Source organism: Phocoena sinus, chromosome 4 (genome assembly GCF_008692025.1).
Source record: "Phocoena sinus isolate mPhoSin1 chromosome 4, mPhoSin1.pri, whole genome shotgun sequence".
Taxonomy (NCBI): Eukaryota; Metazoa; Chordata; class Mammalia; order Artiodactyla; family Phocoenidae; genus Phocoena; species Phocoena sinus.
Genome location: NC_045766.1, coordinates 15,321,700 through 15,348,999, shown reverse-complemented (window position 1 = coordinate 15,348,999; position 27,300 = coordinate 15,321,700). Strand labels below are relative to the sequence as shown.

Below are 27,300 nucleotides of genomic sequence, written 5' to 3'. Positions count from 1 at the left end.
TAGATGGCAGTCTATAATACAAAGATGTCATGTAAATTCAAGGAGATTGGGAACTGTTTGATTATTCTCTTAGAAAAAGGAATTGATAAGTAATATTTCAGAGGGGTATGCAAGATGGCCAGTAGTACTGTTAGCTTGCACAGTGGAAGCCCCCAAAATATGCATGCTTAATTTAATGTATTTGCTTATTTCTATGTAAGTATTCCATTGTATATTTAAGCAGTAATAGGAAATTTTTTTAGGAATTATTTTTTATAACACGTATGATCGCATATTTCACAGAGTGAAAATTAGATGATACACTTCAACTAATGAGACTATAGTTAATAATACTTTTCTAAGCAATGTGATCTGCATCTCTTCAGCTGGGTACACTGTGCTGTATTAGCTGGTAAATTCCATATAGAGGATATATGGCTTGGTTAAGCAAATATTTCAAAATCATACTTAGAATTAGTTATTCTTACAATTATGATATTTTACAAATTTTGCAACAGTTCACATATTTTGTGTAAGAACTTGCCTTAACAGGAGAATTACTTTAAAATCATCACGACTTTTAGCATGTCTTGGCATAAACTTACTTGAAATGTCTGTGTGACCCAAGTTCTTCTGAGCTGTACTTAGAATGTGATCGTGAGAATACCCACATTGATTTACGTTTAACATGGTCAACTCCTAAAATGTTCAGATTTTTCTTCTTTAGATTCTTATAAATTCATTTTCTTTAAAATGTATTTTTCCCCTAAATATCTTTTGCCTTGGATAATTGAGATTGAAAGGAATGGGAATACTGTTCTGTTTCCTATGACTGTGATGGGGCTATTTAGTGTAAAAATCCTGCCTTTCTGTTTTGTGGAATTGAGTATTTTTTGAATTCTTATGTTGAAGCACACATGTTAAATTGCTTTTTAACATTGTATTGAATTGTGTATACATAATCGTTATGCTGTGCTTCCACTTTTCCTTTATGGATTAAATTGGGGTTGTAAAAAGCTACATTTAATATTGTACTTTCGGGCTGTAAACTTCATTCAGAGTCAAATGCAAAATAAGTAATGTAACCCCATTCCCCCCAGAATATCTACACATGTAAAATACATATTTTAGCTATTAATGTAGCATCTAACAAATGATATTACTGCCTTGGAGGGAAATTTTCTCTGCCCTTAAAAGACCCTTAACATTTTTGCATTCCTTTATAGTTAAAAATTCTCCCTGATTTATTTGGAAATACATTAATGTTTTCTGTCTTAAAAATAATACATTGCATTTCTGAGTTGTGTTTTAACAGTTTTTACTGGAAGGATTCAATATTTTACTATGTCAAGATTGTTATAATGTTAATATCAGCTTTTAACTGTTGAACTTAGGAAATATGCACAACCAGATTTGACTAGTTATAAATCTCTAATATTATTCTAAGATATGACATCATCATAGCCATTATTAAGAATTTCTGGATATTGTTTTTATTCTGCTTTCATCAGATATGGTACTGCCATAGATCTTTTTTGGTGACTTTCTTTTCCTTTATTTGAAAATAGATTTCTTGATTTATGTCTTCTTTGAATTATTTAGCTAGTTATAGTAGCTAACATAATTCTGTAAGAGGCTACCTTCTATTAAGAGACTGAATGCAATCAGGAATACACAATTAGGAGTTTTTTCTTGGTGGTTTTCTTGCCTTTATGGTATTACATTGTATTTACAAAGCATTTTCTTGGGACAAAAACAAGTCAAGGAAATGACTTCCATGTTAGTCTTATCAGTGTGGTTTATGGCAATGAGGAGATCCTTTAAGGTATTCAAACAGTTTTTAGGGTGCATGGAATATGAAAGTGTGTTCCTTGACATTTCTTTTGTGAACATTAGAGATTATCTCCAGAAGAAGGAGAGAAATCTGTAGTTATGCAGATACTCTGTTTGCTGCAGAGTGCTTCTTCTTGCTCCTTTTTGCCCAGTGCCATGGAAAGTCACTGCCACAACCCTGAAAAGACTTGTGCAGGAGAAACTCACATTCATAATATGCCCATGAAGAGTGGTCTTCTGAACTACTGTGGTATCAGAGAGAGCTATAGTTTTCAGAGAATGCTTATTATTTTTAAAAGAATAGAAAACTTTCTATTTTATTCCATTTCTTCATTATTAATTTTAGAATAATACTTAGAGTCCCATTATTTAATTTGTTTCCACTATGGTTGCACATTTTACACATCAACAGTCTTAGACTTACTATTTAAATATTCATGTTAAGATGAATTGATTAAAAGACATTAGAAAAAAGCTGGAGAGGTGAAAAAATCATTCAGACATTACTTTAGGAAATAAAGATTTAAAGTTTAATTTTATTAACATTAAGAAAATATTGTTTAGTTTTATGAAATAGTCCTAATATTTCCTGGGAATGCGGAATAAATGGATTTACTTTAGGAACAGTTAATATATTTTCAGAGTGAACAGTTCCTGTCTTGTGATCAAGTAGTTGCACTCAATTTATTTTCTGTATTTGGCTCTCCTTGAGAATAGATATTTTCCTTAAGAGATCTTGTGAACGTACCCTTCCTTTCCTTTCCTGCCTCGTCCTTATCATTCTATTTAATATCCCCTTCAAATAGCCCCAGTGTTCTGATAGAGCAATGTCTAAGCATCTGATACAGTGGAGGAAAGTACCATATATAGCAGATATGTGTGATGGCTTGGTAGGCGTCCAATATTAGATCCTAGGACAGATTTGGTCTCTTTTCGGTCACGTAGGACACTCTGTGCCTAAAGTTTGCGGATTTTTGAAGTTGAGTTAGCAGACATGTACTAAATTTGATACCTGATGCAGTCAAAATGCACTTTCTATATAGTCATTGTACACTTGGATACATTTGTTTAGCTGGAATAGAAAAGTATTAGCCACAGTGATAAGTATAAAGGATTATTAAGATTTTTAGGTGATAGTTTACACTGAAGAATTGTTAAAAAGAACTCTTTAAAGGTCACTTGTGTGAATTTATTAATTGCATCCTGGCCCCTGGCCCTTGCCTCCACTCAGTGTGCCAGAGACCTGGCCCACCACTGTGCATCCAGTAAAGCTTTTTTAAAGTAGCATAATTCTATAGATACATACTTCCACTGTGGTTATTGGAAAGGCCTGGAAAATATGTATCTGAAAAATTAAAATTCGTAGAATAGTATAGCTTCAAAAATTGGACATTCAGAAAGGGGTATATACTAATAGAGCCTGTACCTCGAGTACGGCATAGTGTTAGTTTTGGAAACTTGTGAAAATTGTTTAGTTAATGAAAGTCGATTAAACTCAAGCTTCCACTGCTTGGAATGTTACTCCATGATATTTTGATCTTCATAGTGAACTCTTAATTAAAGGAATTGGTAAAGAGAAATCCAAACTCCTTCGCCTTGGTTTTCAGAACTTCTGTTCCTTGTCTTCTTGTTTCAGTTTTATATTTTCTACTGTATGTTTCCTTATATTCTGCATTTAAGCCAATCCGAAATTCCTGCTGAGTCCAAACTCACCAGGTGCTTCTGTGCCATTTAATTTGATCATCTTTGGATCCCAGAGAATTGTATCTACTTAATGACACCCATAAAGAATTCTTTATCTACCTAATAATGGCACCTATCACACACTGCCTTATATTTTCTGGCACAAGTCATTTTTCCCAGAACAGGCAGTGGAGAACTCTGACTTAATTATTTTCCTTTAGAAGGTTTTCCATATTTACAGAATTAAAGTCGTGTGTGTGTTTGTGTGTGTGTGTGTGTGTGTGCATAGCAGTGTTAATCTTATCCTTAGAGAGCTGTGTACTTGACTGTGTAAAAGAATCTTGGAGGGCCTCACACTGTCCTCTTCTCCCCTCTGTTTCCATGTTGAATCCTCATTTTTCTCCTTGTCTCACTCTTACAGACTTCAATTCAGAGATCCCATGTGTTCTTTTGACTACAGTTGTTATTTATGAGTAAATGATTTATTAATTGACATTTGTGGCCTAAGGTCTCCCTCTTAAGTATTAGATATATTGCATAGATACCTACTCTGCTTTTGTGCCCAGGGCCCATGTTTCTGAAAACGTAAGTGCAATCTTTGCACTGTAAAGATGCAACACAATTGAGGACAACAGGTAGACTGTCTGGTTTGAGGGGAAAACATGATTGATTTGCTATGGGGCATGTTAAGTTCAGGATACTGATGGGTGGAATGTAGGTCTGGAATTCTGGACAGACATAGAAGCAGGATATTAGAAATTGTACATCAGCTTCGTAAAAGTGTGTGATAGAATAAACAAGAGAGTTTGTTGATCTCAGAGGTGGCGAATATAAAGAGAGAAGAAAGCCAAGAGAAAATGTAGGGAATATTTACTTTAGTTAGTGAGAAAGGAAAGATGAACAATGAATAAAACAGAAAGGTAAGAAGAGAATCCAGAGAATGCTGTGTCTTAGAAACCAAGGAAGGAAATAGTTTCAAGGAGAGTCTAGTCTCTAAACATATCTGCAGTAGTCAGAAAGAATGAGGAAATCTTTGAGGGCTTTTGAACAGGCAGGTTTAGTAAATCATTAAAGATGGATATGATTGTTAAGGGCTCTGTGGGAGGTGAGAAAGTGGAGACAATAAATAGATTACACTTTGAAGAAGTTTAGCTATGAAAAGGAGTGGAAGGATTGTAGCTTGATGGGTTGGCAGGATCAAGAGAGGTTTTATTGTGTTAATGTTGTGTTTTATTTTACTGGGTTTGTTTGGTGTGACTTTTAGGCAGGGAAGCAATGGGGAGAAAGAGATGGACTTGTGATTATTGGAGGGGAGGTCCAAGAGATGATAGGTGAACGGGCTCAGAAGCCCACGTAAAGGTATAGTTTGGCATAGGAGGAGGTATACCTCTTGTCTGAGATGGGAATAAAGCAAGAGATGGGAGAGAGAAGGTACAGAAAATTCTTGAAGAAGGATCTCTCATTGACCTGTGGGACAACCTCAGTTGCTGAATATAGTTGTAATCGGGGTCCACAAAAGCATGCATTGGAGATGCGGGGCAGTGGGGGACTAAAAGAATAATGAAGAAATAACTGAAATGTTTCCAAATTTGATTAAAACTATAAATCCACAGATCTAAGAGCTCAACAAACCCCAAACAAAATAAGCACGAAGAAACTAATGCGTTACACATTATAATCAAATTGCGCAAAACTAGCGATAAAGAGAAAATCTTAAAAGCAGCCATAAAAAAAAGAATGTTAATATACAGAGGAACCAGGAAAATTTCTTACTGGAAGCCATGCAAGGGAGAAGACAGTGAAGCAACATCTTTAAACATCTTTAACATCTACTGTAAGAAAAAACGTATGTAGAATTTTATATCCAGATAAAATATCTTTCAAAAACTGAAGGGGAAATAAAGACTTTTCCAGAAATAGAAAAGCTGAAAGAATTCATAACTAGCAGATGCACACTATAAGAAATGTTAAAGGAAGTCCTTTAGGAACCAACCAGATGGAAATACGGGTCTGGCGAAGGAACAGAGAATACCAGAAATGGTAACTGCATGGGTAAATGTATACAGTTTTTTTTTTTCTCATTACTTAAATCCTTTAAAAAGATAATTGAACATATTTTTATGCGCCTTGTGTAGTAATTGGTAAAATAGACAGAAAATCAGTAAGGATATAGATTTCAATGACAGTACCAACCAACTTGATCTAGTTAACAGTTATAGAACACACCATTCAACAACAGCAGAACGCATATCTGCAGGTTCACATGGAATATTTACTAAGGTAGACCACATTCTGGATCATGATCAAGTCAATAAATTTAAAAGGATTTAATTCACACAAAGTAGGGTTTTGTGAACACAATGGAATTAAATTAGAAATCAAAAATAGGAATCTAGGACTTCCCTGCTGGCATAGTGGTTAAGAATCCGCCTGCCAATGCAGGGGACACAGGTTCAATCCCTGGTCCGGAAAGATCCCACATGCCACGGAGCAACTAAGCCTGTGTGCCACAACTACTGAGCCTGTGCTCTAGAGCCCATGAGCCACAACTACTGAAGCCCGTGCTCTGCAACAAGAGAAGCCACCACAGCGAGAAGTCCGCGCACCGCAATGAAGAGTAGCCCCCACTCACCACAACTAGAGAAAGCCCGCGAGCAGCAACAAAGACCCAATGCACTCAAAAATAAAAATAAAACAACAGCAACAAAAAGGAATCTAGAAAATCCTCAAATATTTAGAAACTAAATAATACACATTCAAGTAACCCATGTGTCAAGGAAGTAACCAAAAGGGAAATTTTAAAGTACTTAGATTTGAATGAAAGTAAAGACACATTTCAAAATTTGGGGGATGCTGCTCAAGGGCGACATGTATACTATTAAACATCAATATTAGAAAAGAAGAAAAGTCTCAAATTAGTGACCTTAGTTTTCACCTTAAGAAACTAGAAGAGCAGTTTAACTCCCAAGTAAGTAGGTGAAAGGAAATAATAAAGATTAGATGGAAGTCAGTGAAATATGAAACAGAAAAACAGTAGACAAAAATCAAGTGAAACCAATGTTTAACTCTGAGAATATCATTAATGATGACTCTTTTGCCAGACTAATCAGGAAAAAAAGAAGTTGCAAATTAACGATATAATGAATGAGAGAGATGATATCATTAAAGATTCTCACAGGTATTAATAGTAAGAGAATATTATGAACTTTTTCCCAGTAAATTTAAACACAGATGAAATGAACAAATTCTTTGGAAGATAAGAATTTTCAGAGCTCAAGGAGTAGATAATCTGAATAGCCATATAAAAATTGAATTTTTGGTTTTTTTGGCCTTGCTGCGTGGCTTGTGGGATCTTAGTTCCCCAACCAGGGATTAAAGCCAGGCCCTCAGCAGTGAGAGTGTGGAGTCCTAACCACTGGACTGCCAGGTAATTCCCCCAAAATTTAATATTTAGTTAAAAACCTGTCCCAAAAGAAAATTTTAGGTCTAGATTAAACTCTAGGGCACTGCCGAATGCCTTCAAACTTTTAAGGAAGAAATAATAAAAATTCTATACAATTTCAGAAAGTTGAGGAGAGAATACTTTCTAACTCATTCTGTGAAGTCAACATTACCTTGAAACTGATCTACAGATCATTGTCACTCATGATCACAGATGCAAAAATTAAACAGAAGTTTAGAACACATGAATGTATTTAAAAATAATATTATGACCACATAGGCTTTATCCCAAGAATACAAGCTTTTTCAATCATTTGAAAAATCAAGCAGTGCAGTTTACTGTATTAACATATTAAAAAAGAAAAACCATATGATCATCTCGGTAGATGCAGAAAAAGTATTAGAAAAAAATCCAAAATTCATTTCTAGTAAAAATTCCTAGCAGTCTGATAAAGGGCATCTACAAAAACAAAACTCTATAGCTGTTATCATACTTAATGCTAAAAGGCTGAATTCTTTTTACCTAATAACAGTAACAAGACAAGGGCACCCACTCTCATCAGTATTGTTCTCAAGGTTCTAGCCAGTGCACTAAGGCAAGAAAAGGAAATAAAAGGTAAGAAAATATTGCATAGGAAAAAGTAACTCTTTATTTGTGGGCAACTTGATCGTCTATGAAGAAAATCCAATGTGATATACAAAATAGCTACTAGAACTAATGAGTTTAGAAAGATTACAGGATATAAGATCAATTTACAAAAGTAAGTTGTATTTCTACATACTAATAAAAATCAGAAATTAAAGTTTTTTAAAAACATAAAAGCATCATAAAATATGAAATTCTTAGGAATAAATATGAAAGACCTATATGATGAAAACGCTATGAAACACTGTTGAGAGAAATTAAAGTCCTACATAAGTGGAGTGGTGTATCTTGTTTGTTGGCCAGAAAACTCAATATTGAGATGTTAGTTCTCTCCAAGTTGACCTATAGATTCAACACATTTCCGAAGAAAATCTTTGCAGGCTTTTTTTTTTTTTTTAACATCTTTATTGGGGTATAATTGCTTTACAATGGTGTGTTAGTTTCTGCTTTATAACAAAGTGAATCAGCTATACATATACATATGCTCCCATGTGTCTTCCCTCTTGCGTCTCCCTCCCTCCCACTCTCCCCATCCCACCCCTCCAGGCTGTCCCAAAGCCCCGAGCTAATATCCCTGTGCCTTGCGGCTGCTTCACCCTAGCTATCTACCTTACTACGTTTGTTAGTGTGTATATGTCCATGACTCTCTCTCGCCCTGTCAAAACTCACCCTTCCCCCTCCCCATATCCTCAAGTCCGTTCTCCAGTAGGTCTGCGCCTCTATTCCTGTCTTATCCCTAGGTTCTTCATGACATTTTTTTTCCTTAAATTCCATATATATGTGTTAGCATACGGTATTTGTCTTTTTCTTTCTGACTTACTTCACTCTGTATGACAGACTCTAGGTCTATCCATCTCATTACAAATAACTCAATTTCATTTCTTTTTAAGGCTGAGTAATATTCCATTGTGTATATGTGCCACATCTTCTTTATCCATTCGTCCGATGATGGGCGCTTAGGTTCTTTCCATCTCCGGGCTATTGTAAATAGAGCTGCAATGAACATTTTGGTACATGACTCTTTTTGAATTTTGGTTTTCTCAGGGTATATGCCCAGTAGTGGGATTGCTGGGTCATATGGTAATTCTATTTGTAGTTTTTTAAGGAACTTCCATACTGTTCTCCATAGTGGCTGAACCAATTCACATTCCCACCAGCAGTGCAAGAGTGTCCCCTTTTCTCCACACCCTCTCCAGCATTTATTGTTTCTAGATTTTTTGATGATGGCCATTCTGACTGGTGTGAGATGATATCTCATTGTAGTTTTGATTTGCATTTCTCTAATGATTAATGATGTTGAGCATTCTTTCATGTGTTTGTTGGCATTCTTTATATCTTCTTTGGAGAAATGTCTATTTAGGTCTTCTGCCCATTTTTGGATGGGGTTGTTTGTTTTTTTGTTATTGAGCTGCATGAGCTGCTTGTAAATTTTGGAGATTAATCCTTTGTCAGTTGCTTCATTTGCAAATGTTTTCTCCCATTCTGAGGGTTGTCTTTTGGTCTTGATTATGGTTTCCTTTGCTGTGCAAAAGCTTTGAAGTTTCATTAGGTCCCATTTGTTTATTTTTGTTTTTATTTCCATTACTCTAGGAGGTGAGTCAGAAAGGATCTTGCTGTGATTTATGTCATAGAGTGTTCTGCCTATGTTTTCCTCTAAGAGTTTGATAGTTTCTGGCCTTACATTTAGGTCTTTAATCCATTTTGAGCTTATTTTTGTGTATGGTGTTAGGGAGTGATCTAATCTCATACTTTTACATGTACCTGTCCAGTTTTCCCAGCACCATTTATTGAAGAGGCTGTCCTTTCTCCACTGTACATTCCTGCCTCCTTTATCAAAGATAAGATGTCCATATGTGCGTGGGTTTATCTCTGGGCTTTCTATCCTGTTCCACTGATCTATCTTTCTGTTTTTGTGCCCTTTGCAGGCTTTTAATTTTTTTTTTTTTTTTTTTGTAGAAGTTGACAGATTGATAAAATTGATATGGAAAGGTAAAGAACCATAGCCAAAACAGCTTTGAAAAAAGAAAGTTACGGGTCTGATTTCAAATTACAGTAATCAAGACAGTTGTGGTATTGGGATTAAGGTAGATAGGTAGATCAGTGGAACAGAATAGAGTATGTAAAATTTGGCCCACATATGTATGGACAACTAATTTGCAACAAAAGTGCAAAGGCAAGTCAATGGAGTAAGGATTCTCTTTTAAACAAATGGTCCTGGAGCAACTGGATATCCAGCTACAAAACAAATGAACTTCAATTTATACCTTGCTCCATGTACAAAAATTAACTCAAAATAAGTCACAGACCTAAGTGCACGACCTAAAACTATAAAACTTCTAGAAGACAATAATAGAAGAAAATCTTTGGAGCTTTGCCTTAAGCAAAGATTTCTTAGACAAGACACCAACTCAAGATCTGTAAAAGAACAAATTAGACTTTATCAAAATTTGAAGCTTGTACTTTTTGAAGTAGTGTTAAGAGAATGAGAAGACAAGTCACACTCAGAGGATATATTTGCAAGTCATATATCTGGTAAAGGATATATTTGCAGAATATATAAAGAACTCTAAAAATTCAGTACAGGTATTCCCCACTTTTCAAAAGTTTGCTTTATGCCACTTCGCTTTTACAAAAGACCTATGTTAGTACCTGTTTTCACAAACCAAGAGAAATCGAAAGAAGCTTTTTGGTTTTACAAAAAAGAAGGTGAAAAGCAAAAATAGCATTCAAGTGTTTGTTTTGTAGCAGCCATTATAGAGGCATCTTGCACCCCAGGCAGTGAGAGTGGCCCCACCAAGCTCCTTCCCCAGACACTACACTCAGCATCTCAGCATCAAGCCACCATGGCTTTGAACTGTGCTTGTGAGCATCTGTGATTTATCTCGATTTATATTGTGCATGTGTTAGTAAGGTGTGTTCTAAAGTAATTGCTGCCTCACTTTATGGCATTTCTGTTTACAAAAGGTTTCATAGGAATGCTCTACTTTCAGATAGCAGGGGAAACCTTTAATAAAAAAGCAACCCAATATAAAAATGGGCAAAATATTTCAACAGACACTTCACCAGTGAAGATATGTAAATGGTAAATAAGCACATGAAAATATGATTAACATCATTAATCATTAGGAAAACGCAAACTAAAACCACAACAAAATACCATTCCCCACCCATTACTATGGCTAAAATTGAAGACTGAAGTCTTTGCAAGAATATGGAAGAACGGTAGCTCTCTTATACTGCTGATGGTAATGTAATATGGTACATACACTTCGGAAAACAGTTTTGCAGTTTCTTTCTTTTAAGTATGAGATATTTTATCCTTAATAAATTTTTTTAAATTTATTTATTTTTGGCTGTATTGGGTCTTAGTTGTGGCACGCAGGATCTTCATTGTGGCCCATGGGCTTCTCTCTAGTTGTGGCACGAGGGCTCTTCATTGTAGCACGTGGGCTCTGAAGTTGTGGTGTGTGGGCTGTCTAGTTGAGGCCTGTGGGCTCAGCAGTTGGGGCACGTGGGCTTAGTTCCCCCATGGCCTGTGTTCCCTGACCAGGGATCGAACCTGCATCCCCTGCATTGGAAAGCATATTCCTAACCACTGGACCACCAGGGACAATTCCCAGTGTGGCAGTTTCTTAAAACGTTAAACATGTACATACCATATCCAGTCATTTTGCTCCTAGGTAAATGAAAGCATATGTCCTTACCAATACTTGGGCATAGATGTTCATAGCAGCCTTATTTTTAGTAGCTAAACCTGGAAATAATTCAATGTCCATCAACAGGTAAGTGGGTAAACTGCTGTATTCATACAATGAACTACTGTTCAGCAGTGAAAAGGGATGAACTGTCAATATATCATGGATGAATCTCAGAATCATTATTCTGAGTGAAAGAAGCTAGACAAAATGTACAGTTTTAATAATTCCATTTATGTGAAATTCTAGAAAATGCAAACTAATGTTAGTGGCAGAGAGCAGATTAATGGTTATTTGGAGATAGTGGGGACTGGGAGGAAGGGATTAGAGCTGTAAGAGTCTTTGGGAAGTGATGGATATGTGATATGTTCATTATCTTGATTGTGGCAGTTGTTTCAGAGGTGTGTACATATGTGAGAATATATCAAGTCGAACAGTTTATTGTATGTTGGCCATACTACAATAAAAATACATAAAAACTGTCTTCTGTCTTTGCTGTCTGACCACCACTGCTAGCACATCTAAGACTAGTTCCTAAGTTTGCAGGATCTTAGGACCCAGCTAGGACTCAAAAATATTGAGTTCCAGGCCTCAGAATTACTAGGATGGGGCTAAGGAATCTGTAATTTTAACAAACACTCCAGGTGATTTTTCTTATTACTCAAACTTGGAAAGCACTTGTCCCACATTAAGTTAATTCCACTTTGGTCATATATGAGACTTCCATATATGAGAAAGGGATGTTAGGTTTCCAGTGTTAACAGAAAGGCCTAGCCATAAAACACTTGATTATGCTTTTGCTATGGTCAGATGAGATCATTTAGAATTGAACAAAATTTTTTTCTCATCATATGTAATATATTGAGGTCAGCCTGAAGTAACAGAATGGAAATCTCTGAATAGTCCCAACATTAGTGAATATTACATCAAAGAGTAAAAAAGAATTATTATATACTTTTTTTTAAATAAATATATTTTAAAATTTTCATTCATTTATTTTTAGCTGCGTTGAGTCTTTCATTGCTGTGCACAGGCTTTCTCTAGTTGCGGCGAGTGGGGGGCTACTCTTGGTTGCGGTGCGTGGGCTTCTCATTGTGGTGTTCTCTTGCTGCAGAGCAGGGGGGCTCTAGGTGCACAGGCTCAGTAGTTGTGGCGTGCAGGCTCTAGAGCACAGGCTCAGTAGTTGTGGTACACAGGCTTAGCTGCTCCACAGCATGTGGGATCTTCCCGGACCAGGGATCGAACCTGTGTCCCCTGCATTGGCAGGCGGATTGTTAACCACTGCACCACCAGGGTAGTCCCGAGTATTATATACTTTTTGACAAGTCACATCTGTATATGTTGTTAGTGAAGAAAAAATTTTGTATCCTATATATTAAGAAGCTATAAAATAACACAAGTTGGGAGAAGAGAAATAAGATGAATAGAAGAACACTGTTACTCTCTACATGTTCTTTAAATGGATGTAGCAAGAGCCTTTTATAAAAGCTGTATAAAACTCTGGAAAAAATAGGCTGACCTTCTCATTGCCCCCTTTCCAAAGACGTCAAACAAGAGGAAATTATAGAATAAGTCTGTCTAAATTTTAAATGGTTCAGTTATCAGAAGACTTTAGAGAGCAAGTTTTCCACAAATTATCCTTGTGCTGTTTGGTCTTGATTTTTTTTAGAGGGTTGGTGAGCCAACATGTAATTAATCACTTTTTTTGGTTGTTGGCTTGTAAGGAAATGAAACTGCAACTTTCCCTTTGGCTTTATTGTTCTTTTTTTGGTGTTTCTTAGTGCTGCAATATGTAACATAAGAAACTTAGATGGGTGTTTAGTGATAATGTGGATACAACAATGTGAAAGAAGTATTTTTTAAGTCATTTTATATATTTTGTACTGTTATGGTACCTGTGTACACTCCACGTCTCAGATACCACCAGCATTACTATGAAAGTCTTACAGTCAGAAGTTGTTAGAACATCCCTTGTCGGTGGATGGGGTTACTCACCAAGTGGCAGTATCCACTTCTTACCAGTTCTTATTGTTACTTCCTCCAAAATCTAGTTTGGATTGATTATTCCTTCCCCGAAGCTGCTACCGCAATCAGTGAATAAGAACAGACCCATACCATCTTGTAAATAAGGGGTAGGAACACCCTTCCAACTAGCTTCACTTCTTTGGGCTCTGTTCCATCTGTGTAGTGAACTACCTTCCCTGTGGCAGTTGGACACTATTTTATTTATTTATTTTTTAAAAATTTTAATTTATTTATTTTTTTGGTGCTTTATAAATAAATAAAGATTTTATTTATTCCTCGTTGCTGCACGCGGGCTTTCTCTAGTTGCGGCCAGCGGGGCTACTCTTTATTGAGGTGCGCGGGCTTCTCATTGCAGTGGCTTCTCTTGTTGCAGAGAACGGGCTCTAGGCAGGCGGGCTTCAGTAGTTGTGGCTCGCAGGCTCTAGAGCGCAGGCTCAGTAGTTGTGGCGCACGGGCTTAGTTGCTCCACGTCATGTGGGATCTTCCTGGACCAGGGCTCGAACCCGTGTCCCCTGCATTGGCAGGCGGATTCTTAACCTCTGCACCACCGGGGAAGCCCTGGACACTATTTTTAAAATTAAGCATTACAATGACTAATTACTGTCATTATTAAAAGTTCATATAAAGTTTAAAAACAAACACCTGTATGTTAGCAGGTACCTTCCTTTAACTTTTATTAATTTGAAATCGTTTTTCCATTTTTAAGCAGAACAGAAGATTCCCCTTAAACCAATAGGTTTAGGGAAATTCCTGTAGACTCTGTCTCTATGAAGATTTAAAAAATATACATCCATCTGCATCTGAGCCCTGTCTCTTCCCTCCTCCCAAAGTACAGACCTCAAGGATGGCCGTTGTTCTACCTTAATGGTAACAATTAATAAAAAAGATATTAAGTACCAAAAAGCTAAACGCTTTGGTTTTGGTATTTAGGATAATGCTGGCCTAAAAATGAGTCGAGAAGTGTTCCATCCTCCCCTGTTTTCTGAAAGAGTTTGTGTAGGATTGTACTGTGGTTTGAATTGTGTTCCCCCAAAAGATAGGTTGAAGTTCTAACCCCTATACCTCAGAATGTGACCTTCTTTGGAAACAGGGTCATTAGAGATATAATGTTAAGATGAAGTCATAATTAAGGTAGACCTTAATCCAATATGACTAATATCGTTATAAGAAGAGACACTAACATGCAAGGGGAGAATGTTGTGTGAAGACAGAGGCAGAGATTGAAGTACTACAGCTGCAAACCAAGGAACACCAAGGATTGCTGGCAAAGCCCAGAAGGTAGGATTAGGCAAGGAAGGATTCTCCCCTCTGGGTTTCAGAGTGAGTGTAGCCCTGCCAACACCCTGATTTTGGACTTCTAGCCTCCAGAGCTGTGAGGCAAATTCTGTTGTTTAAACAGTCACCTAGTTTGTGGTACTTTGTTATGGCAGCCCTAGGAAACTAACATTGTATTAGGAAACTAATATTGTATTTTTTTCTTTCAAGTTTGATAGAATTCATCCAGTGAAATTGGATGCAGAGTTTTCTTTGTGGAAAGATTTTAAATTATGAATTCGATTTCTCTAAGAAATATTGGGCTGTATAGATTTTCTGTTTGTTCTTGTATCTATTTTGGTAACATATATCAAGGAATTTGTTCATTTCATCTAAGTTTTGGAATTTATTGGCATAAAGTTGAGTTGCTTATAATATTTTTTGATGTCTGTAGGATCTGTAATGATGTTTCCTCTTTTCTTCCTCATATTGGTTATTTGTGTCTTCTTATTTTCTTTCATCAGTCTGGCTTAGGGTTTCTCAACTGGGGGCAGTTTTGCATCCTCCCTCCTGGGGGTGTGGGGCATTTGGCAATATCTGGAGACATTTTCAGTTATTACAACTTGGGGCATCCAGTGGATGGAGGCCAGGGATGCTGCTGAACTAAACATCCTGCTATGCACAAGACAGCCTCTCACAACAGAGACTCATCCAGTCCACAGTGTCACTAGTGCTGAAGTTGGGAAACCTGTTCTAGGGCTTACAGTGTACACCTTCTACTTTTGAATATTATGCCACTTCATGTTTAATATAAGCAGCTTACAATACAGTATTTCCACTCATCCCCTTCCATCCTTTATGCTATTATGGGCATACATTTTACTTCCATTTATATTATAAACCCCACAGTGCATGGGATTTTGCTTTAAACAGTCTATTAAGGAAATTTTTAAATGAGGAAAAAATACCTAGTTGTTCATATATTTTTAGCACTCTTCATTTTTTGTATAGATCCAAATTCCCATTGGTGTTTTTTCTTTCCACATGAAGAACTGCTCTAACGTGTCTTGAAGTGTAGGTCTGCCAGTGACATATTCTCTCAGCTTTTGTTTGAAAAACTGTATTTTGTCTTCATTTTTCAAGTACATTTTGGCTTAGTATAGAATTCTCCATTGACAGTTCTAAAAAATATTCTAAGATATCATTCCACTGTTTCCTTATTTGCCTAAATTATAATAAGAAATAAAACTATTGTTCACAAATATAAGGCTTTAAAAAATCTGTATAGTTTAGAATAGTATTTCATTATTATTGAACAAAATAACTTAAAATTTGATGCACTGTGCTTAGATTTTATAAACAGACCTGTTCTTGTGTTTTTTTCCTCTTTTTCCCTTTCCTTTCCCCCCCCCCTTCACTTATAAAAAGTGTTTTTGGGGGCAGGTTATTTCTCTGTTTCCTCATCTGTAAAATTGGGCTACCAGTGATTCTCATAGGTTCGTTGTGAAAGTTAAAAGAGAAAAAGAAAGAAAAATGAAAACAAAATGTCTAGAACTTGAAGGTATTCATAAACATGGTAGCATGGTACACAGGTATCTTCCTCATCCACCTTCAGCTCTCCTGACCTCAAGGCCCACGCATGGCAGCAGATCAGTGGGAGCCCCCAGTCTGAGTCCTGTCCTGCCTCATGGCAGCAGCTTTGTGGAGACATATTCCTGCCGTCCACACACTGTCCAGAAGCCACAGGCAAACAGAGGAGCCCTGGCTGGACCATGACTGAGCACTGTTGCCACTGCTTATGATTTCTGCTCCTACCAATAGTTTACATGTTGATTTTAAATAAATCTCATATTTTACCCAAGCAAGGTTGGAAGATATTCTTTCAGTATACTTTCATCTGTTAATTTAAATTATCTGAATATAGTAAAAATCCATGACATTATATTTTACATGATTTGCATTTTCCACTTTCCAGCTGTTGCAGACTAGCTATGGTATTTAACACATTTACCTATTAGGAAAATTTTAGACATAATTAACGGTTTTGGGTGGTGGGGCTTGTAATCAACAGTAAAAATAATTCTTTCCAATGGCTCTAATTACCTTAGAATATACAATAATGATATTCACATTAAAGGATGCATTCATTAAAATGTTCCTTTCTGTCCAACAAGAGAATCTAACTGGGTATGGTAGACGTCTTTTTATAAATAACATTTTGCTTTCATTAAGAGTTAATAGATCTGCTGGGACTTCCCTGGTGGTCCAGTGGTTAGGACTCCACGCTTCCAATGCAGGGGGTGCGGGTTCGATCCCTGGTCAGGGAACTAAGATCCCACATGCCACGCCTAAGATCCTACATGCCACACACACAAAAAAAGTTGATCAATCTGCTATTTTTGGTCCCTACCTGGCCACGGGCAGCAGCACTCTGACAGCTGTTTTAAATATCCCCTCATGGTGTTGCCGTTCTTCTTCTCAGTGGGCCTTTGGAGTGACGCTGTGGGAGCTCATGACTCTGGGCCAAACACCCTATGTGGACATCGACCCGTTTGAGATGGCCGCGTACCTGAAAGACGGTTACCGAATAGCCCAGCCGATCAACTGTCCTGATGAACTGTAAGTTTTTTCTGAGCTCGAAGACATGGATTTCACTCCATTTACGACGTTTGGATAAAAGAAAAAGAACAGGTGTCCATACTTGTACAGAGACTTCCCTTTTGAGAATAATGCCTCTTTGGACTTGAATTATACTCCTGTAGAGAAACTACAAAGTCAGCCAGACTCATTCATTCTTTTTAAGGCATTTGACATTAGGACTTTTTGCATCTCATATTTGTAGTGATTAATCTAATCCAAGAGACTTACGTACATAGTGAGAAAACACTGAACACTGTCAGTTTTCCTATGTAGAGTGAGGACCTACACAGCCTTAAGGACATCCTTAGTTATAAAGAGCCTTTCTCATTGCTGTTGTGCCTTGCCAGCTGGTGTGAACTGATATACGTATAAGGAAGATGTTCTGGTCTGGTGAGTGGGATAGTTCCTGTTTCCTGCTTTTATCACATAGCTAGTCTTTCCATATAATGGGATCGGAGTGGGCAGGAGGCTGTTCAGGGGTGATTGAGTCTCAGTTCCAGTATGCCCTGAAGGTTTTTTTTTTTTTTTTTTTTGCGGTATGCGGGCCTCTCACTGTTGTGGCCTCTCCCGTTGCGGAGCACAGGCTCCGGACGCACAGGCTCAGCGGCCATGGCTCACGGGCCCAGCTGCTCCGCGGCATGTGGGATCTTCCCGGACCGGGGCACAAACCCGTGTCCTCTGCATCGGCAGGTGGACTCTCAACCACTGCGCCACCAGGGAAGCCCCCCTGAAGGTTTTTATACTGTGGCAAGGTGGCAGCTTTTGCACAGATTTTACTGTAGATCAAGGATTCTTACAGTTTAGTTAAAGGTTCCTCTTCTTCCAAGTTCTTTCTTTCAGAACTCAAATACAGTTGACCCTTGAACAATGTGGGTTTGAACTATGTGGGTCCACTTACGTGTGGATTTTTTTCAGTGATAAATACTACAGTACTACATGGTCCATGGTTGGTTGAATATGCGGATGAGGGGGAACTGGGGATACGGAGGGCTAAACTATAAGTTATGCGCAGATTTTTATGCAGAGAGTCGGTGCCCCTCACCCCTGTGTTGCTTAAGAGTCAACTGTACAAGTTAACACAGGTTATTATTTTGACTATGTTTTAGGTAGTTATATACAATCTCTATTTGCTGATACATTTTGACATGTTTCAGAATTGAAATCCACAGATATCATCCAGATAATTCTGCCAGATTTATCTGGATTATTCATCCAGATAATATCTGCCAACAGATAGTAATATTGATTGATTTTTTTAATATATCGTCCTCTCCACGCCCACATTTAGATAGACAACATAACTGGTATCATATTGACCAAAAGGTTAGGAGTACCATATCATCACTAGCCAAATTTTCTGGTCTTGTCACTCTGCAGATTTGCTGTGATGGCTTGTTGCTGGGCCTTAGATCCGGAGGAGAGGCCCAAGTTCCAGCAGCTGGTCCAGTGTCTCACAGAGTTCCATGCAGCCCTGGGGGCCTACGTCTGACTCCTCTCACAGTCCTTCAGCGTCAGGAGGAAGGAGCCTGCCAGGGCTCACTTGCAGCCGGTCACGGATGCTGCATACGCCACGCAGCGCCGCAGAAGCACATTTGTCTTCCAGAGCACCGTGCCTTAGGAATGCTTTAGAATCGGAACTATCTAAGGCAGACTTAATGATGTCAAATATTTTCTAGATATCACTGTCATTAGGTTGAACTGAAAATGTTTTTGTAAATTTTTTGGCCAAAAATTTTTTTAAACATAGTTAACTTTGGACTAGGGGTACATTCTTACAAAATAAATAAACAGTTTTTAAAATTGTTTAAACACAGGTATTTGGAATAGCTACCTTAGTGCAACTGCTTTTTATTTTTTTTTACTTCATCAAGGTAATGTAGGTGATTCACCTTTAAAGTTTTTTGTTTGTTTGTTTTAATATTTATCACTAGTCTTGGGAATGGTTTGTCTTCAAGATGCAGTACTTTTTCTTAGGAAAAGAAAAACAGAAAAAGATGTTGGTTTGCCTTGTACAGGAAAAGGCAATATTGGAGGAGGAACACTGAAAGAGAAGCTAGAGGGGAAAAAAAGAGAAAAATACTTATTAGAAACAGAAACTGCCCTTCCATGGAGAATTGTTCTTTATTTTTTTAATGAAAAGGAGTTCTCCTTTCTTATTTTTGGGGAAGTAGGAGCTGAGTTCATTGAAACATCTTAATTTTGGCAGAACCTAGCATTTCTGTGAGCCAGAAGTGGGTTTGGGGCAGGTCAGTAGTGAACAGTGGCGATCTTATTTATTTTTACTCTCTGGAAAAGGAGATAACACAATTCCAGAAAGTGAAATCTTGTTTCTAAGGTTAGGAATTCCTTTTATTGCACCTAGAATAGTGCCATGCACAGAATGGGTGCTTGAGATGTTTTGAGTAAAAAAAATGTAAACAGGTAGATTTTGTACCTATCTTCAAGGCTGGCTTAAGTATAAAATGGTTTTTTAAAAACACCTGAGAAATTAAAGGATTTGTTTTATATTATGACAGTATTGAAAATATTGTTCATAATGAATGATTGGTTGTGTCTGGTAAGTCTTTGAACACACGACAGCTAGATAGCCCTGTTTCATTTCATGGGTGTCTCACTCAGACTCCCAAGCCCTAACACAAGTGCAGCTGACTCTGCTCAGCCTCCAGGTTCTAATAAAAAGTTGAGATTATTATTACAAGGAAGTATTACAGCACTGAAACTTTTCTCCAGAGCCGTTAAATTCAGGGTATGTATATATTTATACTTGGCTAGAGTTGGCCTAAGGCAGAGTTGAATGGACCTCTTAAATAGCTAGGCGTGCATGTGCCTGCCTCTGCTCCCATTCTCACAGGTACATAGGAGAGAATGCGTAGCAGTTGGAGGCTTTTGCTGTTCTTAAAGGAGCTTTATGAATCAGCAGCACATCTGGGAAAATAGCTCACATGATACGTGCTCTGTCATAAGCAGGCCAAGAGCATGATCTTTCTGTATGCCATTTATTAACACTGGTTCTTTGGTTTTATGAACTACTCAGCCCCCTAAGGGGCCAGCTTTTTCAAAGCTCTTTGAACTTTGTAAGTTACAGAAGTTTTGGTTGACAACCTGCAATCTTAGAAGGCATTCAGTCAACAAATATTTATTTATAGCATTTATTATGTATTATTATGCACATGAAGTGAGTGGTTCCGCTCTAGCATCCCTTCCAACATTCAGTGCATTTTTTAAATGTGTTCAGGTTAGTGCATTTTTTATATATCACAGTTCTGTGCACAAGATCGGTTCAAAGAAAAAAGTGCTGTCATTGACTTCTGTCCCAAATTACCATGTAGTAAGAGGTGCTCTCAGTTTGCTTGGATGTGTGGTGCCTTTAACCATATCTCTGTTTGTAAGCTGTTTTATTTTTTGTATGTATATTTGTTTTAGAGGTGGTTTAAGACTTTAAATAGATTTTTCTTGCAGAACTACTTGGAGTCACTGACTTCAGTGAAAAGAGCAGTTACGAGATTTTCATGGCTGGGCTTTTTCCAGTGGTTTGTGAATATTACTGAATAGATTTTGTAGAAAATGCAATTTTTATAGTAAAGAAGCAAATTAGCAAAGCACTGATGTGGTATAAGCTGGCCCTAGTGACCAAGAGCTCTATTATATTCTCTCCTTTCTCGTAACACCCCCATTGTAAGAAAATTTTATTTATAGAAATAAGGAGGATTGGTTTATTCATTCATTATGTATTTATTGAGCGCCAACTGTATATCTGGCCTTCAAGGTATGCAGGGAACAAGACATGATGTTCCTCCCTTTCTAGGTCTCACATTCTGGTTAAAAGAAGCAGATAATGCACATAAGTAAGATTTTGGTAAGTGCTATAAAAAAAAAAATACAGAGTGGTATCAGAGAATAACTTTACATGTCTTTAGTCAGGCTTCTCTGAGCAGGTGGCATTTGAGCTGAGATCTGAGTAACAAAAAGCCACCTATGAGAAGATCCAGGCAGAAGGGACATAATTGCAGAAGCATTAAAGCAGGAATGAGCTGGCCTCCAGTGTCAGCCCTTCCTGTTCATCCTCCAGCTGCTGCCACTGGAAGAAGAGAACAGAGGCCAATGTGGCTAGAATGTAGTTAGGGAAGAGGTCTGGGAGATGTAGGAACAGACATTGGAGCAGGGTTGGGGGTGGTTGTAAGCCATGGGACACATTTATATTCTAAGTACAGTGGGATTTCATTCAAGGAGTTTAAACAATTTTTTTTATTTAATTTTATTTTTTAACATCTTTATTGGAGTATAATTGCTTTACAATGGTGTGTTAGTTTCTTAGTTACAATGGTTAGTTCCTTAGTTACAATGGTGTGTTAGAATCAGTTATACATATACATATATCCCCATATCTCCTCCCTCTTGCGTCTCCCTCCCACCCTCCCTATCCCACCCCTCTAGGTGGACACAAAGCACCGAGCTGATCTTCTTGTGCTATGCGGCTGTCAAGGAGTTTTTAAATAAGGGAGTGACGTGATCTGATTTGCAGTTTACAGATTTTGCCAACATTTTTGTGAAGATTAGACTGTAGGGAGGCAAGGGTGGAGGCAATGTGACTATAAGAAACTGTTGCATAGTTTAGGAGAGAAAAGATAGTGGTTTTGGACTAATTAGAGTAGTGCAGGAGATTGGGAGGGGCAGATTGGACCTGGATCTATTGGATGTTGGAGGGTGGGGTGGAGAAGGAAAGAGAGTGATCAGGAATAACTAGTTGGTTTGGAGCTTGAACATATAGTCTGGCTGTATGGCCAAACTATATACTGAGATGGAAAAAAAAAAACTAAGAGGAACAGGATTTTGCTTTAGCAGGGGGAATTAGTAATTTGTTGTAAGCCATGTTCGAGATGCCAGTTGGTCATCTAAGTGGAGATTTTGAGTAGATAGATGAGAACCTGCAGCTCAGGGAGGAGGTCTCATTGAACATATAAATGTAGGAGTGTAAAATACAGACCATATTTAAAGCCATGATATTGGATGAACTTGCTTCGGGAGCCAGGGTAGATGGAGAGGAGGTCTTGGGACAGGGTCCCGGTAACTCCAACTTTTAATGATCTAGTGAAGGAAGAATAAATAACAGAAAAAGAGAAGAAACCACTACAGTTGGAAAAAGCAACAACAAAAAAACAGGAAAAAAGGAAAGAAAGTATTTCAAAGTGGAAGAAGAAGCCTGTATGGGATTTGGCATTATGCAATTATTGACAGAAGCAGTAGGGATTGGAGCAAGTGGAAGTGTAAATACTAGGTGGGACAGTGGAGACCCTACTTGAAAGTTTTGCTGTGAAGGGAAATGGAACAGAACTAAAGGGGATCAAAGAACTATTGGGGTGGGGGTTTGCGGGGGCAGGCACGGGACATGTTTGTTTTCCAGGAAATGTTTCACTGGTGATGGGAATGAGCGAGCAGAGGGAGAAAAATCCCTTTGGGTGTGGAATACTCTTCGTTCTTGTCATTTGATCTGCAAGCATGAAAGCCTCTCCACTCTAGCCACCAGCCTCTCGTTGTGGTAAAGGTTATGTTTTTATTGGGGGAAAATGCAAGGATGAAGGGAGGTGGTGCACAGAACTTTAAATGTTTCCATTATATGAAAACCTGCCTTTGTTGAGGTTGCTTCCTTAGGACCTGAGACCTGCCATGGTCTTGCTTACCATCATCATCTTTTGGCCTCTTGCCCTGAAACTGCTGGACTGGCCTTGGTCTGTATCCCACCCAACCAGCCTCCGCCAGAGTAATGCTTCCTAAAACTGAGCTGTCCCTGCTCAGAACCGTTCAGCCCCTTCCCAGAGCCTGCAGAGTGGAGTTCAGAGCACCTAGGTGTACACAGCCTCCACTCATCTCTGCTGTGTCCCCTCCTGCTTCACCAGCTTACCACTTTCCTGCCTGAGCGTGGTGCTCTTTCATGTGTCCTTTCCTATGCCTGTGCCACACTCTACTCCAGACTGCCCAGTGCCCAAGAGACTCCCCTGACACCTCACCCCGCTCCTCCAGGCTCTGCCATAGTTGCTTTTCAACCTTGTTCCCTGGGTTTACATTCTGACAAAGCTAAGATGGGGGCTTATTTTTACCACTTGGCTGTTTATATTTCTTGAGGATAGGAACTTGTGTTTCACTCAGGTTGAATCTCCACTGCCTACTTAGTGCTTGACACATTTTAGGGTTGAATATTTAGTGAATTGGTAAGTAAAAACACCTAAATTTGCACATGAGAGCAGTTAGGCTTTTAAAAAAATGGTAACTCTGTAAAACATCTCATTTAAAGTACTGTGTTCTATTATAATGTGATATTTATATTCAAATTTAAAGGGTTTAAGTTTTATGTAATATAAACCAATAAAGCATGAAATAAAAGGAGACAGAATGGTAGGGAAGACCATATCCCACCCCATTGCTGGCTTAAGCAACCCCCAGCCCCACCCCCAGCCACCTTTTCATTGATACTTCATTTTCCCTTCCTTTTCTTTGGTCGCAGAAACAATTAGCCTGATTGCAAATTCTGTTTCATACTTCTATAAGGTCAACTTTATTTGGAGTTGTACATGAAATAATCATCTCAAATGAAGTAATTCATGGACTTGAGTGGAAGATTCTTTTCCAGGTGTTACTCTCCCATGCCCTGCACCCCCACCCATACGATAAAAAGGTGGTGATATAATTTATGGGGCTAGAAAAGAAAAACATAAACAGTTGCTTGTTAATAATTTTTGTTTCTACGTTCATTTTTGCCCTTAGTAGTTCAGAATAACATTGAACTTAATCCTCTGGGACACATGAACATCATGCATAAGTGTACTGAGAACATACATTTTATATATAAGTAAACTGAAACTCTGGGCCTTTGTTTTCTCTCTCAGAGTGCTGTTCTTTAAGGATTAAGGCTGACCAGGCCTAAAGGGTTTAATGGGAGATGTCTTCTAACCCTTCAAAGAACAGATGTTAGAAACGTATTTTTAAAAAAAATGGGGAATCGATTATAGTTTAAAGAATTCCTCTTTGAGCAAATAATAATATGCCATTGGCGGAGAAGCGACCGCAGCTCCGGGCAGAGGAGGCAGGAGCCCGAAGGCGAGCAGGGCCCGGGCGGCACCATGGCCGGGATCACCACCACCGAGGCGGTGAAGAGCAAGACCCCGCTTCTGCAGCAGCAGGCCAGGGACGCGGGGGAGAGGGCCGAGCGCCCCCTGCAGAAGTGGAGGAGAAAGGCGACCCGGGAACAGGCTGAGGCGGCCTCCTTGAACCATAGGGTCCAGCTGGTTGAAGAGCTGGACTGCGCTCAAGAGCGCCTCGCCGCTGCTCTGAAAATGCTGGAGGAAGCCGAGAAAGCTGCTTGTGACAGCGAGAGAGACATGAAGGTTACTGAAAACCGAGGCTTAAAAGAGGAAGAAAAAATGGAGCTCCAGGAAATCCAACTCAAAGAAGCTAAGCACATTGCAGAAGAGTATGAAGAGGTGGCTCTTAGGTTGGTGATTATTGAGGGAGACTTGGAAGGCCCAGAGGAGCGAGCTGAGCTGGCAGAGTCCAGTTGCCGAGAGACGGATGAGCAGGTCAGACTGATGGACCAGAAGCTGAAGTGTCTGAGTGCTGAAGAAAAGTACTCTCAAGAAGAAGACATGAGAAAGAGAGAAAGATTCTTACTGATAAACTCAAGGAGGCAGAGACCCGTGCTGAGTTTGCTGAGAGATCGGTAGCCAAGCTGGAAAAGACGGTGATTTGGAAGATGAACTGATATGCACCAAAGAGGAGCACCTCTGTACACAAAGGATGCTGGACCAGACTCTGCTTGACCTGGTTGAGATGCAGAGCACCCCAGTCACGCCCTGCACTGCCCCTCCCTCTGACCCCGACCGCTGAGGCCAGCCTGCCTGAAGCTGACCTTTAAGCTGAGGGCTGAGCTTTAACTGGAAGGCTGCTTTCTCCTTTTGCCACGTCTCCCACCCCCACCCCTGTGTTCTTTTCGCCAAACTGTCTCTGCCTCTCCCCAGAGATTCCATTTGGGCTAGAGGCTGAGCACCTTTGGGAACAACGTTTAAGGGAACGGAGCACAATGCTAAGTGTCTTCAAAAGCATGCTGTGATGTATGCATTTTGTAATTACTTTTTTTGTTGTTGATGTAGCAGCCATTTGTAAAACGTTCCAGATACTTCCATAGTTCTGAAGCAGCAGTCTAATCCCTTTCTCACTTTTGGAAGGTAACTTTTCAGCTTAATGCATATCGCCCTCTCCATAGAGGAGGGAAAAAGGTATGGGCCTGCCTTCCTGAGAGCCAAACAGCCCAGAGAAGGACTCCATTTTGGGAAGCCTCATTGCTCTGCAAAAAGTCCCCGCCAAACCAGAAAGATGATTCCAGAAGGAGTTAGCCAAAGCAAAACAAAAACAAAAAAACTCACTGTTCAGATTTTCAGCTTTACAGTATTTTGGGGCAACTTTTTTTTTTTTTTTCCATCAGAAGTGACCAAACGAAATTAAGATGGTGAGACCTCTGAGACGAAATCCTTGTCCCAGCTCTACCCCTTTCCCCACCACCCACAGAATGGATCATGTGTCCCTTATTTTGTGGTGACCACTTATTTGCTCTCCCACCTCTTTGAAAGAAAGGAAAGAAAATTATGTTTTACCACTGATTTAGCCATATGAAACTCATCACCCTTTTCTGGGTCTGAAGCTGCTGCTGGGTCTGAAGTGCCATCTCATTGTACGTTGTGTCAGTGCTGGAGAAATCTTGAATAGCTTATGTACAAAAGTGTTTTTAAATTTTATATTATTTTGAAACTTTGCTTCTTTGGGGTTGGGGGGCACACTGGTCACCCCATCTGGCTATGAGAGCGCTCTACAGTCTGGGCTGGCAGTGTGCTGGTCTTTTAAAGTTTCTTTCCCTACCCGAGCCCCCCTTTTTGGTGAGGTTTCGGTGAGGTCAGTTAGGTGTGCATCCTTCAGCAAAATTGGCTTAAAATGTACTCTCCTTTGGTGTCGTCTCTTTGGGGGCCGACTGGGAGAAAGAAAAACCAATAGTGTAACTGTTTTGATACTGAACATTGATAAATGTCTTTTTGAAATAAAGAACCAGGCCCTCCAATAATAATAATAATAATATGCATTTGCTCGTATTTGGTTCATCAGTATTTTAAAACTAAAGCATTTTTTAGCGACTTGTTTTTAGAGAGGGGTATGCACTCCCTTGGGGGTATACAAAAATTGGGAAAAACATGTATAGTTTGAAAATAAAAACTATTTACCCTTTAAACAAAAAAATTGACGCTGACTCCATAGTGTCTGAATGTTACATTTGGAATCAACTTTTTGTGTCTTTCTGAGTCTACTTTTTTTTTCCTTTTCCTTCTTGGCTCCAAGAATCAGCCCAGGCTGATGTTAGATAGGCGTGCATCATTAGGGATAGCCTTTGGCTGCAAGCGATAGAAATACCACTATAATCACTTAATGAAATACAGGTTTCTCTCGCATTTCTCTCGCATAACAATTCCAGAGAGAGACAAACCAGGGCTCGTGCTGTGATCCCAGGATATCATCCATTACCTGCTACCTCCATTTTTGCTGCCCTGTCATCTTTAACATGTTTTTGTTCTAAGGGGACCCCCAGGGCCTAAACTTTTAGTAGGCAAGAAGATGAGAAAAAGATGAAAGGCAAAAGACACGAGTTACTTGAGTCTTTTTTGAGGAGACAACTTTCCCATCGTATACTTCCACCAACACCTTACTGGACAGAACTGTAGCACATGGGTACCCCAAGCAGTCCAGCATCTTGGGAAATTGGTTTTGTTGGATTTTTTCGACAGCTTTATTGAGATTTGATTCACGTGTCACCCATTTAAAGTGTACAGCTCTGATTTTCAGTATATTCATAGAGTTGTGCAGTCATCACCACGATTGAATTCATTTTTACCAACACAAAAAGAAAGCAACCCCATGCCCATTAGCAGTCACTCCTCCTAACCCTAATTCCATCCCCACCCCTGCCCTCGGCAGCCACACATCCATTTTCTGTCTCTCTAGATTTGCCTATCCTAGACCTTTCATGTAAATGGTGTCATACAATATGTGACTTTTTATGTCTAGCTGCTT

The 27,300-nt window shown here is 38.8% G+C and overlaps 1 protein-coding gene and 1 pseudogene across 2 annotated transcripts in view; both read left to right on the top strand.

Moving 5' to 3' along the window:
• The window catches only part of RYK (receptor like tyrosine kinase), a 97,696-nt gene extending 76,898 nt beyond the window's left edge, over window positions 1-20,798 (top strand). Inside the window, exons 14-15 of one of the 2 annotated variants that reach the window (XM_032630099.1) lie at window positions 17,039-17,175; window positions 18,574-20,798. In XM_032630099.1, the coding sequence (XP_032485990.1) occupies window positions 17,039-17,175; window positions 18,574-18,685 (249 nt within the window). In that variant the 3' untranslated portion in view covers window positions 18,686-20,798. The remainder of the gene's footprint in view (window positions 1-17,038; window positions 17,176-18,573) is intronic. The other variant, XM_032630100.1, reaches the window with a different exon arrangement.
• Window positions 20,799-22,326: 1,528 nt separating this feature from the next.
• LOC116752911 lies at window positions 22,327-26,327 on the top strand (annotated as a pseudogene).
• Window positions 26,328-27,300: the final 973 nt, after the last annotated feature.